This window comes from Diaphorina citri, unplaced genomic scaffold, assembly GCF_000475195.1.
Source record: "Diaphorina citri unplaced genomic scaffold, Diaci psyllid genome assembly version 1.1 scaffold839, whole genome shotgun sequence".
Taxonomy (NCBI): Eukaryota; Metazoa; Arthropoda; class Insecta; order Hemiptera; family Psyllidae; genus Diaphorina; species Diaphorina citri.
In genome coordinates, this window is record NW_007378271.1 from 37,090 (window position 1) to 55,635 (window position 18,546).

Genomic DNA, 18,546 nt, shown 5'->3' on the forward strand with positions numbered 1-18,546 from the left:
GTCCTTGGTAGTTACAGTTCCCTCTATCAAAACTCTTTTAAAAATGTTTAAGCCAACCTAGTTAGCTTAGTTGGTAGTGCGTCTGCCTCGTAAGCGCTAGGCCGCGGGTTCGATTCCCGCCCGGGGCGGATTTTATCCTGATGGGATAATGTCCGTTCTCGGAACGGCTGGCTTTCTCCTATCCACGGTCCCCGGTACGTGATAAAATTGAAAGGGATCGCACATAACTTACCCTATCACATTTGGCCCAAGGTGGTGAACTTTGATACTTGTCTGATCACTGGAGATGAGTATGGGACTGAAGAGGACAGACTGAAATATAGCATAATGGTCCAGTGTAAGAACTACTCTCAGGAAGATGTTGTGTAAGTAATAATTACTGATCGTGGCTAATTCAAGTGCCCTTTTCATGTTACACTGGGTGACAAAATTAGCCGAACACTCGTATTTTTTGGTTTTTCTCAAACTGCTGTTCAGTGTTCATTTTTTTTTTTTTTTTTTTTTTTTTTTTTTTTTTTTTTTTTTTTAAGAGGTTTGACAGAGGGAACTGTAACTGCTGTGGTCTTATCGTCCCGAAATCGAAGAGAGAAGGAAGACAGGATAGGAGAAAGCCAGCCGCTTATTCCACAAGCCCGCATACCTACATAATCTGCGAGTAAAAAAAGAAAAATCAAAAACAAGGATCAGTTTTTTTTGCTGAAAGTCTTTTCTACTCTATTTTGTTGTCTTACAGCATCGAATCATACTATAAAGACACGCCATACTTACAAGTGGACATACTAGACCAAAGCATTCCCCCTGATAGAGTAGGAGCCATACTTATCACGTTCAATCCGCTTCAACCCAAGTCCTACCGGGAAATAATCGACCTGCTGGTCAATGGCAAATATCTCGAGACGCTCAAAGTGTCCGGTAAAGGCGTGGAACTCAAGGTTAGTACTGAAGAGGACCTATCCTACCTGCCTCGGTGGTGTAGTGGTCAAGACGCTCGCCTGGTAATCAGGAGGGCGTGGGTTCGATCCCAGCCGAGGTATGGAATTTTAACTCAAAGTGTCCGGTAAAGGCGTGGAACTCAAGGTTAGTACTGAAGAGGAGCTTGGAGAGTACCGCGCCTGCCTTGTGTCCGCTTCCTAGCAGGTTCGATTCCTGCCCTGGGCGGACTTTATCCTAAACTTAAAGACTTTATCCTAAATTAAATTAAATTAAATTAAACAAATAGGGTTCATTCTCGGACTGGCTAGCTTTTTCCAATCCTGTCCTTCTCTCTTCAATTTCTGGACGATAAGACCTAGTTATATAGTTCCGTCAAACCTCTTAGAAAAATAAAATAGTATAATCAAGATATTAAAAAATACTATAACCACTTAGGTCCTAGACACGACACGATTTTTTTCCGAACGACAAGGGGAACGGGCCTTTACTGTTTCTTGATCTCTGGTTCCAGGTTCGAATCCTGAACGGGGAGAAAGTACTCAACTTCGGTGACATGAAGATTGGTACTGTAGTGAAGAGAACTATTCAGCTCCTCAATGAGAGTGAGAGCAGTGTATCACTTAAATTTGACCTGTGTACATTCACTAAGACACCACCTGATATGTCTCTTACGGTAAGTTTATTATTACAATTATTATTATTATATGCACAAAAAAATGGCCCAAATATGTATGCAATATGCACCAAAAAACGGCCAATATATGCAAAAATATGCCAGAAAACTGCCAAAATATGCAAAAACATGCTCTCATTTAGGTTCTCATATATGTGTCACAGAGTGTCAAACAGCATTTTCGAACCTCTAATTGATGTTCCCTTCATCTATCTAATGAGGAAAGTATTGTTTAAAAAAATAACCTATCCATTTTTTTTTCTTCTTTGCTATACCTACCTGTTTTTTTTTTTTTTTTTTTTTTTTTTTTTTTTTTTTTTGTTTTTTTTTTTTTTTTTGTTTTTTAACCAACCTCAGTGGTGCAGTTGTTTAACGCGCGTTGGGACTTTTGGATCTGTGAGGTTGGGTTGGTGGTTCGAGTCCAAAGTCATGTCATAAAATCTATCTCTAGGTGAAATAATCGGGGGAACGATGTTTGTGACAAGCATTAAATATGCTTAACACAATTAAAATTTCTTTTTCCCCCCCTGTTTTTTTTTTTTTTTTTTTTTTTTGTTTTTTTTTTTCACTCCATTTACCCCGGAGGAACACTTCAAGTCCTTTTTATTCTCCCAGAGTCGTCCAGCCGAACTACTAGCCCAGACAGCAGAAGATCACTCGCACGAGCAATGCTGTGAAGTCAATGACACGTTCAAAGTATTGCCTCGAACCCTCGACCTCCTGCCTAGAGAGACCAAGTCAGTTACCATCCAGTGCAAGCCCACCTCTGTGGAGAAGAACATACAGCTGTGGTTCATTCTCAACTTTGAATCTATTAGGAAAAACTTGTGCTTGATTAAAGGTAAGGTTTGAATAATAGACCTCATGCCTTTTGTTTAGGTGCAACAACAAAAAAGTAATCTCTTTGGTCGAATAGATAGACCTTCTCGATCTAGGGATTTTAGAGATCGTAAAATTTCAATAAAATAATCTAATTTCATGTCCCTCTCTCAATCAGGCAATGTAATCGGCACCAAATTCCTTCTGGACCGACCTCTCATCTCATTCAACCCGACCAAACGCACCTCCACCAGTGTGGAGAAGCTTATCCTGATCAATGATGGAGATGAGGGTGCCAAATTCGAATGGTCCATCGAACAGAAGTCGTCCAACTATTTCAAAATCAGCCCGATGCGTGGCTTTTCTAACCCGGGATCACGGGTTCATTTTAACGTGGAGTTTTCACCGTCTCGTCTGATCCTGTACTTGTCCTGTAAGGTGAGATTGAGACCTACAGGCCGTCATTATTTAACGACACGCTAGTAGATATCCTACATACTAGCGTGCCGTCAAAGAGTGACATCTCGTAGGTATCCCACTTACTAGCGTGCCGTCAAAGAGTGACATCTTGTAGGTATCCCACTTACTACCGTTCCGTCAAAGAGTGACGGCCTGTAGGTACTACATACTAGCGTGCCGTCAAAGAGTGTAGGTTACCTAATGAGTGTCATTCTTTGACGGCACTCTAGTACTCGTATGTAGGATACCTACAGGCTGTCACTTTTTGACGGCACGGTAGAATGTATGAATCGTATGATACCTACAGGGTGTCACTCTCTAACGGCACGCCAGTGTGTAGGATACATACAAGCTGTCACTCTTAGACGGCACGCTACTATGTGGGATACCTACCGGATGTCATTCTTTAACGGCACGCTTTACTGTAGGACTTAGTAATTATCATCATATTTTGCTAATGCTCCTTTTCTCCACAGGCCTACTGTAAAATCGACAAGTACGGCACACTCGAGTTGAAGATGGCCGGCAGTTGCGTCCCCCTGCCCAAAAGCAAGGACGCAATCGAGTTCTCTATCCCAGTGCGCACCACTGCTACCAAGACTATCACCAAGGAGTTTCCAGCAACTGAAAAACTGGAAGCGTACCTCACCGGACATTTCTTTACCGGTGTTAATAAGCTTGTGCAAGATGAGACTAACCCGACGGCTATATCGTATGAAGTGACCTATGCTCCTCTGCTTATGACATCGCAACACAAGCTTCATTATGTAAGTAGCGTCATTATTATATTTATTTATTTTGTCATTAAAAAAATAAATAATAATAATAAAATTAAAATAAAACAAACAGGAGTTCAAAAAAGTGGTTTGACAGAGGGAACTGTAACCGTCAATTTCTTATCGTTCCGAAAGCAAAGAGAAGAGAAAGACAAGATAGAAAAAAGCCAGCTATTCCGCGAACGAACCTTATTTTTTTTAGGATAAAATCTGATCCGGGAGTGGGAATCGAACCCGCGACCTAGCGCTTACAAGGCAGACGCGCTACCTTCCAAGCTAACTAGGCTGGTGGATGGCCAGTTTTTTAATCCTCTCCTGTCTTCCTTCTCTCTTCAATTTCGTGATGATAAGACCTTGGCGGTTACAGTTCCCTCTATCAAACCTCTTTAAAAAAGCCAATTTCAAGTTACACTATCTCCTTCATCTCATCAGGGTTATCTCAAGCTGTGCGGGGATTCGAACCAGCACTTCGTCTACCGTCTGTGCTGTTTTCCTTCTCGCTTCAATTCCGGGATGATAATACCTTAGCGGTTACAGCCCCTCTGTCAAACCTCTTTAAAAAAAGCCAATTTCAAGTTACACTATCTCTTTCATCTCATCAGGGTTATCTCAAGCTGTGCGGGGATTCGAACCAGCACTTCGTCTACCGTCTGGTCGGCAAAGCTCTCCCTCCCCTCCCCAACGATCGTGTCTCCTCCTCCCTCCTCCCCCTCCGTCCCCATGTGGAACCTCTCTTGGCCCAGAATTGGCTCCCCTACAACCAGAAGTTCGAATGTTACTACAGCTTCGCAGAGGACGACAGTGAGAACTATTTCACGGCCAAGATCCGGGACTGTATTATGCTCCCGGCCAACACGAGTAGGACTGTGGAGTTCTTGATAACACCGTACCGAGTCGGGAACTTAAATGTCAAAGTAAGATTATGTTTATTTTAGAACTATTTCACGGCCAAGATCCGGGACTTCATTATGCTCCCGGCCAACACGAGTAGGACTGTGGAGTACCGAGTCGGGAACTTAAATGTCAAAGTAAGATTATGTTTATTTTAGAACTATTTCACGGCCAAGATCCGGGACTTTATTATGCTCCCGGCTAACGCGAGTAGGACTGTGGAGTTCTTGATAACACCGTACCAACACCGTACCGAGTCGGGAACTTACATGTCAAAGTAAGATTATGTTTATTTTAGAACTATTTCACGGCCAAGATCCGGGACTTTATTATGCTCCCGGCTAACACGAGTAGGACTGTGGAGATCGCCATAACACCGTACCGAGTCGGGAACTTACATGTCAAAGTAAGATAATGGGAATCGAACCCGCGGCCTAGCGCTTACGAGGCAGACGCGCTATCAACCAAGCTACCCAGGCTGGCCGAGTGTTCACCTTCAATTTGGAATGGAAAAAAAATATAAAATGAAGAGGTTTAATCGAGGGAACTGTAACAACGAAATTATTTTGGTCCCGAAATCGAAAAGAGAAGGATGATAGGATAGGAGAAAGCCAGCCGTTCCGAGAACGAACATTTAAACAAGTGGAAACTGAGGCAAGTGAGTGGGAACGCACCATTACGTTACCATTTGTATGAAATATTCCAGGTGTACATGAAGAATGAAGATACTCAGGAATACCAGTGGTGGGACCTCAACTACGAAGTATCAGATAACGGAGAAGCATTCAACACTGTAGACCTCACTACCTATGCACGACAAACTGTAGAATATACAATCCTAGTGGACAATCCAATGATAGATGCTACTGTGTTCTTTGCAACTAGTAACCATCCTGATTTGGAAGTACAGAGCTCTGTAGCTGTACCAGGTAGACAGAAGGTAATAGAATAATATAACTTGAACAAAATATAGCTAGGGTGATTGCTTTGGGCTGACATTTGGTTTTGGCTACAAAAAGATTACGAGTGGATGCCCTTCGCACTGCTTTTTCTTTAGCAAGGGATATTTCAGGCTGGTCTACTTGTTTAAAATCCCCCAACCAGACTAAGGTGGTTTACTCCCTGTTTAACGTCTTCCAACCAGACTGAGCTCGTCTACTCCCTGTTTAAAGTCCCTAGCCAAACTATAAAAAATTTCCAGTGAAAAAAAAAAAAAAAAAAAAAAAAAAAAAAAAAAAAAAAAAAAAAAAAAAAAAGGGAACACACACACACACACACACACACACACACACACACACACACACACACACACACACACACACACACACACACACACACACACACACACACACACACACACACACACACACACACACACACACACACACACACACACACACACACACACACACACACACACACACACACACACACACACACACACACACACACACACACACACACACACACACACACACACACACACACACACACACACACACACACACACACACACACACACACACACACACACACACACACACACACACACACACACACACACACACACACACACACACACACACACACACACACACACACACACACACACACACACACACACACACACACACACACACACACACACACACACACACACACACACACACACACACACACACACACACACACACACACACACACACACACACACACACACACACACACACACACACACACACACACACACACACACACACACACACACACACACACACACACACACACACACACACACACACACACACACACACACACACACACACACACACACACACACACACACACACACACACACACACACACACACACACACACACACACACACACACACACACACACACACACACACACACACACACACACACACACACACACACACACACACACACACACACACACACACACACACACACACACACACACACACACACACACACACACACACACACACACACACACACACACACACACACACACACACACACACACACACACACACACACACACACACACACACACACACACACACACACACACACACACACACACACACACACACACACACACACACACACACACACACACACACACACACACACACACACACACACACACACACACACACACACACACACACACACACACACACACACACACACACACACACACACACACACACACACACACACACACACACACACACACACACACACACACACACACACACACACACACACACACACACACACACACACACACACACACACACACACACACACACACACACACACACACACACACACACACACACACACACACACACACACACACACACACACACACACACACACACACACACACACACACACACACACACACACACACACACACACACACACACACACACACACACACACACACACACACACACACACACACACACACACACACACACACACACACACACACACACACACACACACACACACACACACACACACACACACACACACACACACACACACACACACACACACACACACACACACACACACACACACACACACACACACACACACACACACACACACACACACACACACACACACACACACACACACACACACACACACACACACACACACACACACACACACACACACACACACACACACACACACACACACACACACACACACACACACACACACACACACACACACACACACACACACACACACACACACACACACACACACACACACACACACACACACACACACACACACACACACACACACACACACACACACACACACACACACACACACAGTATTTACTAGTTATACAGTGAGGTGTTTGACTCCTCAAAAATTTTGCAATCACTTGTAAATGCTTTTTTAAGTCATGTATGACATGAAAAAAATCTTGAAAATGAATTTAAAAAAAAAAGATTTTTTTTATTTCGATCCCTGCTCAAAATGGATTACTGAGTCAATGAGTCAGATCCTAACTACACAGCCCTATTACCTATTTTATAAAATTTAGAAGTAAAAGAAAGAACTGCATTTTATTTTTAAAGGAAAATCGTGATAATTTTTTTTTATTCATGTCGTGCCAAGGCGCTAATCAACTACTGACTTCTCAACACTAAATCAGGTACCACCTAACTACACCTCCCTATACCTATCGGTAGTTGAAGAGTGAGTAGTGAGTTACATGTTTTAGGATCTGTTTCAATGAGTGAGTAGTTCACTTAAAAGAATAAAAAGAATAGTCTGTTCTATTATGTGATGTAACTCACTCTTCATAACTCAGACATTAAGTCACTCATAGGACATAAGGATGAAGGTTTTTTGCTCGTTTACAAAGTTTCCCTCTTGGACCAAAAGAATCCTTTTTGATGCAAATTATTTATTGGACATGAAATAGAAATGTTTTCTCTTTCTAAGATCCCTGACTTCCTTTATTTCTCATCCCCTCCCCTCCTATCTCCCACAGGACACCAAAATTACCGTGTCCTTCAGCCCATCTCCAGATTTGGACTGCAAATTCCCACCCGTTGGTAAGTTAATCGTCTCAGTGGCCGATCCAAAACCAGAATACGCTCAGATGAAGTGGACATTTTATTTGAACTCTCAATGCTAAAGTTTGTTTTTAATTTGAGTTTCTCAATGCTGAGTTTTATTTGAATTTGAGTTTCTCAATGCTGAGTTTTATTTGAATTTGAGTTTCTCAATGCTGAGTTTTATTTGTTGAGTGAGCATTGAGGCGAGACATTGGGTCACGCGATTTGATGTTTCCCCCGTGTCTCACTGTGAGTTTGTGTTTCCCCTTGTTTTATTCTTATAAGGGAGTTATGTTGATGGAATGTTGCTGTTACATTTTAAACAAAAATGTTTAAACAAATGGGCTTTGTTTTTCGTTGTTTTATCAAAATACGGCGTTTTTCACGAAGATAATTTTCACTCTTTTGTTGCACTTTTTTTTCATTATATCCTTGGGCTGTGGTTCTAAATAAAGAAATAAAATTTATGTCTAAAGATATTTAGATTAGACAAAGGGTGATAATCTTTTCATTTGAATTATTATTTAATTTTGAACTTAATGTTTTTGTGGTAAGTAGGTAGGTATTTGAAATGAAAAAAAAAAGAACAAATGAACAATTCTCTCAGGTTTTTCACATTCACAACAACTCGCGGTTTTGTCATTTTACGCAATGAGGGAAAGCTTATAGTAGAACCATTGGAACAAGCCTAGAGTAGCAAAGGTTGTAGTCAGAGGGAACGCTGAAGCCTTTATCCAGCCCCAGAAAAAGCTGCTTGAAACAGATAAAGAACAGAAAGGAAAACGTTAGTACAAATGAAAATAATACCAAGATATCTGAAGGATATCCCAAGCTGGAATTCCCAACTTATACGTATTTATTTACACAGAGAAATTTACAAATATGTAAATATCTACATTCTATATGAAAGTTTTACTAAATACAAAACGTACTAGTGACATATGGTGGGTTGATGTTTGGTAGGTCAGATAAGATACGAGAAGGAACACAACGTTCTACACTCTACAGTGTCAAAAAGGAAAACGTACCTATTTTGCGAATTACAACATCAAAACTCTAATAAAATTACAAATTAGAGTATCTAGTATCTACAAAAACGTGTTACTGACCAAAGTATTATTGTTTTCATCTACAAAAGTATTGTGTATTTTCTTATGCAACCAAAGATTGTTAACTCACTACCTAATGGGTTAAATTGAAAAACACTAGCGTAAACACTATTTCTATTTTATACATAAGAGTATTAGAGAGCAATGATGTACGGTAGACAAGACCAGAAGGGATAACCATTTCTCATCTTTTCTTGTGAAATCACGAGACGAGACAAAATCCATGTCTCGTGACGTAAATTTCTAGAACTAGAAGTTTCTTGTCATCACTGCTAGAGAGGTAGATTTTTACATATCACTACTAGAAATGTAGATGAATACTGAAATGTGATTGGTCCTTACTCTTTGGTATCACCATCATGGATCATGAAGGGTTTAGGCGTGTCTATAAACCCTGCAGTCCGTATTGTGGCATCTAAAGAAGGTCTCTTGGAGGTGGGACTCATGGGGATGTTCTCGATAACGCGAAGTGCTTTCATCCCGGACAACACCTGCGGGAATAAAGGCATAAAAGGGTTGAAGTATCATCTCCACTAATTTGTGTATTGCACATTGCATACCTAAATAGTTTCACGGCATTCATACAAATTGTTTTCCGTGTAAGATTTGAACCACTGCCAGTCTTAGCTAAGGTTCGCTCTCGGAACGGCTGGCTTTCTCCTACCCTGTCCCCCTCTCTTCAATATTGTGACGAGGATACGGCCCTATGTTCCAATACCAATAGCCTTTACAAATCTTGTTCTTCTTTGTACCTTGTCCCAATCTAAAAAATCTAAATCTTGATTTATCTGTGGTGAAGCTGAGAGCTTCTTCACAATTTTTGTGGATATCACAGCATTACTAAAAGCCTCCTATACTATTTCTGACATATCTATATTTTTTTCTTTTTACTCTGGTAATGCCGCCACTGGTCGCTAGTCGATTAAAGTAGCTACTCAATTGTCCTCACGAGGCTGAGTACAGCCCGAACTCCACGCACAGAGCCGAAAAAACCTTGGCCCCGCCGGGAATCGAACCCGGACCTCCTGCGTGCAAGCCTAGTGTGATACCCACTCGGCCACGGGGGCTTTTCTAACGAAAGTCCTGTGTGCGGAGTCCAGTATGTAGGACTAGTGCACCCCTCCAAACATAAGTAGCTAGAGGTTTAGTTAGACTGTAGAGTAGAGCCTCTACTGTATCCTCCAAAGGCTTGATTCGACCCAAAATAAAATGATCTAATGTTCTTTCGATGGTAAACATATTTGCCAAGTTTCATTAAAATTGGACAAACCCTTCAAGAGTTACATATGGTGAAACAGACAGACAATATATGCAGAATTCTTGAGTTAAAATTTAAAAATTTAGAACTCACTTTGTTCGTTCGTTGAAAGAAAAAAAAATCAAAAGTTCACTGTCGCAATAATATTCAGAAAATGTGGAGTGATTGAGGAAATAATAAGGGAAGTGCCATTGAATCTATTGGAAATAGGAAGCCTTTTCATAAATAAAAATCAGAGTTATTGATACTATTCGTAGCTTTGAAATGTGTCTTTTCTACCTCCTCCTCCTCGTCGCCCCCCCCTTCTCTTCTTTCCTCACAATATTATGATAGATATTTGAATTTTATTTATCTAAGCATCATTTTTTGAGAGAGAGAGAGAGATAGGGAGGGAGAGAGGAAAAGTGAAAAGAGAAAGAGAGCAATACAACATGCATTTTAATGAACTTTTCAACTTGGGATTATCTCTGTCTGTCTCTCTTTCTCTCTCCCTTCCTCTAAGCGGGTTATCACTACCTCCTCGTAACGGGAGTTTCTGTCGCTTGTGATAGAAACGACTTTCGATATCCTAGTTTTATTTTTATTTTTTCTCAGTGTATCTGTATAGGTACCTGTAGGTATTGGGAAATCCTACAAGTTTCTGTTATTAGTATTACGTAGGTGTTGTACTCATTGACCAATTTAATAGTAGGTATTGTATAAGCAACGTAATGCTATTGATTTTTAGCCCGTCCTTCCTTTATTATTACGATAGTAATAAAAAAAGGTATAAGGGACGGGCTATTTAATTGTATTCGCTTCGGTGTCGTCTGTCTGTCACTCTGTCCCCATAGAAGGACTTATCCAAACCTGGTCGATCTATATATCAAATTAAAGGTCTTTTTACCATTAGGTGGAAATATCTTTCACGGCACTTACTTTCGATTTCCAAGAGAACTCATGGCTCATGGGACTGCTAGGCAGAGAAACTTTTTTTTTTTAAAGAGGTTTGACAGAGGGAACTGTAACTGCTACGGTCTTATCGTCCCGAAATCGAATAGAGAAGGAAGACAGGATAGGAGAAAGCCAGCCGTTCCGAGAACGAACATTATCCCATTAGGATAAAATCCGCCCCGGCGGGAATCGAGCCCAGTGGCCTAGCGCTTACAAGGCAGACGCACTACCAACTAAGCTAGCTAGGCTGGCTGAACCTTAACTTAATTTATGCCGACGGCCTAGCGCTTACAAGGATGGCGCACTACCAACTAAGCTAACTAGGCTGGCTTTAAGCGTATTTGAAAATTCAGCTTGTAAGGCTAGCTGAAGCCGTCTTTGATACAGTCCATGCAACCTTTGTTCAAGGAAATTACCTCCCTACTGCCTGTAAAAGAAGAAGAAGAAGAAGAAGAAGAAGAAGAAGAAGGAGGAGGAGAAGAAGAAGAAGAAGAAGAAGGAGAAGAAGAAGAAGAAGGAGAAGAAGGAGAAGAAAACTGCTGGTTAGCTGGTTTTTAAAAACAAACACATTGCCTGCAAGATAGGGAACCAGTTATTAGATTTTGCCGTCTAATTAGAAAGCTCGGGGGAGAAGGGGTAAGGAATTTTCAGGCTAAAGAAAAAAGGCTTTCTGCTTCTGAAAGCTCGATTTTTTTTTTCTCCTTCATAAACAAAATGAAATTTGTTTGCTCGGTGAATCCTTTACTAAAAGGTCAAAGGAGAGGATTTCCTTTTGGTTTTGCAGCTTCCTTCGAGTTACGAAACATTTTAAATCTAATTTTCTATTCCATAGTTTCACCCCGTCTTCGTGGCAAAATCTTGTCCATTTTTTTTTTTTTTTAAACAAGTTTCCATTTATATTTGATTAACAAAAAACTCACAACATACATTTTTCATATAAATGGTATACCCATCCGTATAAGCAGAGCTTGTGCCACGGATGGGGAAACCAACAGAACCAACAGTAGAAATTAATTGAGTTAATCCCGTGAGGTCTTTGTGCAGTTTAGAATCTGATTGGTCTAGAATTCTACAGGGAGAAGAAATGTTACATTGAACCCGACATACAGGTGATTCAGGCAATTAGGCGTACGTAGAAGTTAAATTAAAACCAAGTCGGCCATAACCCCCCCACTATCTTTCGGCTAAAGTCGTAATACAGTCCAAAGTTGTATGGCTACACTGCTACAGCTAAAGTACCTTACCTACATACTTATACCAACCAAGTCACTTGATCTAAAGTTTCTAAGGCTAGATTAGGAGGGCATTTTTTTTTTTTTTTTCGAGAAACGAGCTCCCTACTAAGGTCGAGTTTTACCACCGTGGATTGTCTCAGGACTGAGTTCAATCCGAGGTTGACCTGAGAACTAGAGAAATCCTCGTTTCATCTCAATCCCGAGCTGGTAATCCCCAGCATAAAACAAAAGGGTGAAAAGTGTAATAATTTTCAAAGGCAGGAAACTCGGGGAATTTTTCGCCCGAAATCACTTTTACGAACTGTGCTCGGACGTTTGAGCACTTTCATGAGAAAGACTGGATGAGTCTGGGCACTTCCGACCTTTTTTCTCCTCATTCCAGTTAGGAAGGCGCTTACATGTGTGAGTAGCCTTTGGTTGCTACTTTTATTGTTAATATGTAACTATGTGCGAGTATATATCTATACTTTTATTAACAGAACTTTTAACCTTTTTTTCATTATTTTTTTCTCTGTTCTAGACCTTAGAGGATTTTGTGTCTGTTTTGAGTTGGAAACTGCCTTTAAATGACCCTTATACCAGCCACTCACTATCAGCTAAACTTGACAGGATCTACACCTGATAGTCAGTGGCTGGCCTTAAATTGACTCGGTGGAGTAGTGATTTAGGGCTAGGGGCTTGCCTGGTAATCAGCAGGGCGTGGGTTCAGTCTCCAACGAGGTCTGGAACTTTATCCCTCACATTTTCAAATTAAAATGATAATTCGACCACTTAATAAAGGAGCTTCTGGAAGGGTAATGGAGCTCAAAAAATCTTGGTTACGACCCTGGTGGAAATCCCTTCCACTTAATAGTCAACGATTTGTTTAGGTAGACTCTTAATTGATTATAATTCAATTCACACAAATACAAGTAATTACAAACAAAGGGCGAAATTATTGCCTGGGGCATATTTTTCCATCCAACCATTTTTGTCTGATTTGTCAAAATGAAAATGACCTTAGTAGGGAAAGACTGAAAACTATAATGATACCTATCTAATAACTATCATGTCATTGTTGGGGGGACAATCCCGGAGGGTCCCCGGGGACTGTTGGGGATTTGAAACTCTCCAACGACCCCATCCTCATCCGAAAGAGAAATTCGATCAAGCGTTACCCCCTATCCCCTCAGATCCCCCCCATGGGGACATATCAGCCCCGGGGTAGACACAACAATGACCCTTCTCCCCCCCCGGAGATCACTTGACCTCCCTCCCCCGGGGGTGGGCCGTCGCGTGTCAGAAGTTTAACACGTTGACCCCGGGGGTGGGGGAAAGGTTGACGGGACCTTCGGTAGGGGAGGGAAGGGAAGGAAGAAGAGGAGAAGGATATAGGAGAGAACGGAGGGGTGGGAAGGGAGGGAGAAGGAGAGGAGGAAAGGGAGGGAGAAGGTGGGGGAGGAAAATAGGAAAAGCATTTATAATACTCTCTAATAGGAAATCAATGGTGTGGAACGCTAGCTCCCTCTCTCTCCTCTCCCTCCCATTCGTTCCTCTCCCTTCCCTTCCTCTAACTATTATTCCTCCCCCTCCCCTCTTCTTGTATCTTTTGTTTCTCTTCCCCTTCTAGACCCTGTGGGAGGAGGAGAGTGGAGGGTATCAACAAGTTACAATATCATTTGGTGACATTTATAAGAGGGCTTCTGGATTTTGTAACAGCTCTCTCTTTCTCTTTCCCTCTCTCTCCTATTAGTCTTCTTTCTCTTCTTTCCCCCTTTCTCTCTCTCTCTCCCTATTTCTGTTTATTTGGCAAAAACAAAGGACGTTTTAACTACTTTGGTGTGTGTTATCCAGACTTTTGTGCACTTGTAGGATTGTCGTGTACATAATGTTTCTAGGAAATCCCAAAATTTTGGTGTGTCTTTAGCTCCCTATCTCTCTCTCTGTATCTCTCTCTCTCTGTCTCTATCTCTATCTCACTTTTTCTCTGTTTAGGAGAAACAAAGGCTGTTATCAGGATTCCAAATAAGGTAAGGGTAAGGGTGTTTCAGATTTCCACGTACTTGTAGAACAGTCGCATATTATAATACTAGTGATTGACCCGTCCTTTGTACGGGATCAGCGTGGCATAAGAGTCATAACTTTGAGGTGCTGCCATTTTGAATCGGGATGGGCCGTTGCACCGATCCTAACCAAAAATTTCGTGTCGCATCCTTGTCACATTTGACATCTACATACCAAATTTCAACTCTCTAGCTCTTACCGTTCTCGAGATATTTTGTTTACAGAGACAGACAGACAGACAGACAGACAGACAGACACACACACAGACAGACACACACACGGACCAATGGCTGAAACTTTAGATTTAGGCTCTAGGGACCTTAAAACGTGTTTTGGCACTAAAAACTGACCATCGAAAATTTGACCCGATTACATTACTTTCCTTCCTATACATAGTTACTCAAATAAATTCTCATGGGCTACTCAGATTCAGTTTTATGAATTACAAGCTCCTCTAACGCGAGTGTCTGCTTAGGTAACTCATTGGTAAAGTACCTACGCATCTGGTAAGCAGGCTCAAGGAGTGAGTTCAAACATTCAAGCTAAAGGAAAACTTCAGCAGATATTCCTACCAAGACAATTTGAAGGAAAAATCAGCTCTTTCTTATGGAATTTTGAGTCTAATCCTAGACTTAGTAGAAGATCCAAGGACCAACCGCATTAATTAACACTTAACCCAGGAGCCTCTTGAAATGATCTCTTTGTCAAAAGAGATCCTCTTGATCTTGGTCATCACCGGATGTATCCGAATTTAAACAAAATTATAACATATTTAATTTTTGACCTCATTGGTAATATTTCTAGAGGTCGGACTTCTGTTCTAGAGGTCGGACTTCTGTTCTAGAGGTCGGCCGTTCGAATCCGCTCAACGGTTTGTTTCAAATTCAGAAGTGTTATATTTTCTGAAAAATACCTTTTCATAGTTTTCACCTCTTATTTGGATTTTATAAAGGATTTTACATGGGATTCGACTTTCCACTCAATTTTTTACTGAAATGCATAAGAGTACACCTACCACCTACACTAACTGTGCTTTTACACATCTACACTTTAAATAAAGTTTTGTTACCGGTTTACTTCCAATTCTCTTCTTCACAAAATAAAGAGAAATACGTAAGTCTGGCATTCAAAAATAATCTTGACAAGTTGACATCTACTTCAGATAATACAAAAGTTCTCTTTATTTCATTCCGACATTTTACCCCAAATACTGCAGTACTCGTAATATGTACCGACGTCTTATAGTCACGTGAGGCTACCAAAGTGTTAATTAAGCCCTGGTGATCCATCTTGATTTAGGTGTACGCTGGGAGACAGAATCTGTCTGCACTTGGATCAGTGGACCAAGATTCTACGTAAGTCTGGCATTCAAAAACAAACTTGACAAGTTGACATCTACTTCAGATAATACAAAAGTTCTCTTTATTTCAGTCCGACATTTTACCCCAAATACTCCAGTACTCGTAATATGTACCGACGTCTTATAGTCACGTGAGGCTACCAAGGTGTTAATTAAGCCCTGGTGATCCATCTTGATTTAGGTGTACGCTGGGAGACAGAATCTGTCTGCACTTGGATCAGTGGACCAAGATTTATACCATGCCAGGGGAGAAATCAGAGGTTTGTGTCAGCGATATTAGCCCGATTCCCAGGTGAGTGTAGGTCCAGTTCAGAAGAGTCAAAATGTATTTTTTGTAAATGTAAATGTTTTATTTGCAATATATTACGAAGATTACAAAGGAAATAATATAAACTTGAATAATGAATGGTTACAATAGGCAAAAGTAAAATAACAATTCCCACTAGGGATTAAACGAGACAAAATAAATATTAGATGCGAGATTTTTTTTACCTTATGATAGGTATTTTGGTGAAATCGGCAACTCTACAGCACAATAAGGAAGCACATTCTGAAAGGTTGAAGGCTTTTTGGCAACGGAGAAGAGCTACAGATTAGGTATGTGGTCTTCAGTAGGCCGACACGATATAAACCTTATGGTAGGCATTTTATCCGAAATTCAATAATCTGACGAACCTCATCAGTTAGTGAACCTGATATTAAAATTCTGGAGAACCCACACTTAAACCGAACCTGAGTCTGAACATAATTTGAATTCAATTTCTTCTTGCTGTTGGTTTGATGTGTTTTTAATAAAATATACACCAGCACCAGCGGATAATGTATTACCAATGCAGTTGTTTGTCTTCACCAATGATTTATCTCACTACTAGGGTGAGGGCATCTACTGAAAAAAAAACTTACCTTCATAAGATGCATGAATTAAAAAAGAAGAAAAAAAATCATTGGTTCTTCAACTTTTCAAAGTTATTCAAGACACAGACATACTTATTTTAGACAGACCAGAAGGACGAAGGACACTTGAATAAATCTCGTGACATAATTTATTTAGATTCAAACCACAGCCCGTATTCGGATTCACAGGTCCATAGTGTCTACTGTTCTTCTAGTTACCCGCATACTCCTTCCGTTACTAGTTGATATTGATACTCTAATGACTCTTGCACGTAACCTTTTGGTTAATCACTTTCAGCAATATTTTGAAATTCGAAACCCCAAATGCTTATGTCTATATTTACCGTTTGCCAGAAGTTGCAAGACTACTTAAGCTGCCTAGTTATGAAAAAATCATCGATTATAGGTACTTTAGTGATTATTATAGGGACTTTTATGATTATAGGGACACTCATGATTACAGGGGCCTTAATAGTCCTCATCAGGAGTACGTGACAATTTTTCATCTCCTGAGAAACTGTTAAAGAACTTTTAGCATTCCTAATTAGACACTGCAACACCTTCTCTGTTACATTTAATAGTGAGGTTTCAAATTTACAAGGTAAGTAGGTATTTTTTATTGAGAGAAACTCAGAAGCTCAAAATCATTTATACAAGTCTAATATCCGGAGTTATAAGTATAGGGTACTTACCTTCACGTAGACAATTTAGACATACATCGTCAAACTTACCTACATTACAACTATTCGTTTTCCATACAGGGTACTTACCTTCACGTAATCGTCAAACTTACATTACAACTCTATTCATTTTCCATACAACCAAATCAAGGAATCAAAATGAGGCCCGATGATAAAATATAGTTTATCCGATTGGGTGGAAAAGTTCATTAATTGAGACTTATGCCATTAACCCGTGAGTACACGCACATAGGGAAAAAATCTCACACGCTCGGCAAAAACGGTAGAACTTGTTCAATATTGGCCCTAACCTGTCGGGACCTAGGGTAGCTGTTAATTATATGGTTATCTAGATGTAACCACAGTCCATTGACCTATTTTCAATTCCAGTTGCCCGTGACGTGGCGGAAAGTTCGAAGCGGCAACTGAATGTGAGATTTTTTTTCATCACGCGTGTACTGACGTAACTTTTTTTTCTCGTTTTTAAAAAAAAAGTTTTTCTCTTCTATTGGTTCTGTTACAAACTGTTTAGTTTAATTTAATGAGATAATTACTTTTAATAATTAATTATATTAATAATAAAAATTAATTTAAACAAAATTATATCATATTTAATTTTTGACCTCATTGGTAATATTTCTAGAGGTCGGACTTCTGTTCTAGAGGTCGGCCGTTCGAATCCGCTCAACGGTTTGTTTCAAATTCAGAAGTGTTATATTTTCTGATTTCTTTATGACTGAAAAACGTAAATAAATACCCAATTATCATCCCCTCTTTATTCGATTCGTGTACATTATTTTGCTTAGGAAAATTAAAAAAATGTCAAACCAGGGGTTTGAACTGCAACTGTTT

The 18,546-nt window shown here is 40.5% G+C and overlaps 2 protein-coding genes across 2 annotated transcripts in view; one reads left to right on the forward strand and one right to left on the reverse strand.

Annotated features, from left to right (window-relative positions):
• Nucleotides 1-196: 196 nt before the first annotated feature.
• Nucleotides 197-18,546, forward strand: part of LOC103512454 (hydrocephalus-inducing protein-like) — a 27,700-nt gene continuing 9,350 nt past the window's right edge. Inside the window, exons 1-8 of the mRNA XM_026825919.1 lie at nt 197-365; nt 734-932; nt 1,445-1,606; nt 2,222-2,447; nt 2,604-2,863; nt 3,361-3,651; nt 4,263-4,574; nt 5,258-5,491. Of these exons, the coding sequence (XP_026681720.1) occupies nt 328-365; nt 734-932; nt 1,445-1,606; nt 2,222-2,447; nt 2,604-2,863; nt 3,361-3,651; nt 4,263-4,574; nt 5,258-5,491 (1,722 nt within the window). The 5' untranslated portion in view covers nt 197-327. The remainder of the gene's footprint in view (nt 366-733; nt 933-1,444; nt 1,607-2,221; nt 2,448-2,603; nt 2,864-3,360; nt 3,652-4,262; nt 4,575-5,257; nt 5,492-18,546) is intronic.
• Nucleotides 8,306-18,546, reverse strand: part of LOC103512456 (peptidyl-prolyl cis-trans isomerase H) — a 21,513-nt gene continuing 11,272 nt past the window's right edge. Inside the window, exons 4-5 of the mRNA XM_017445416.2 lie at nt 9,634-9,782; nt 8,306-8,932 (exon numbers count right to left, since the gene is read on the reverse strand). Coding sequence (XP_017300905.2) covers nt 8,827-8,932; nt 9,634-9,782 — 255 coding nt within the window. The 3' untranslated portion in view covers nt 8,306-8,826. The remainder of the gene's footprint in view (nt 8,933-9,633; nt 9,783-18,546) is intronic.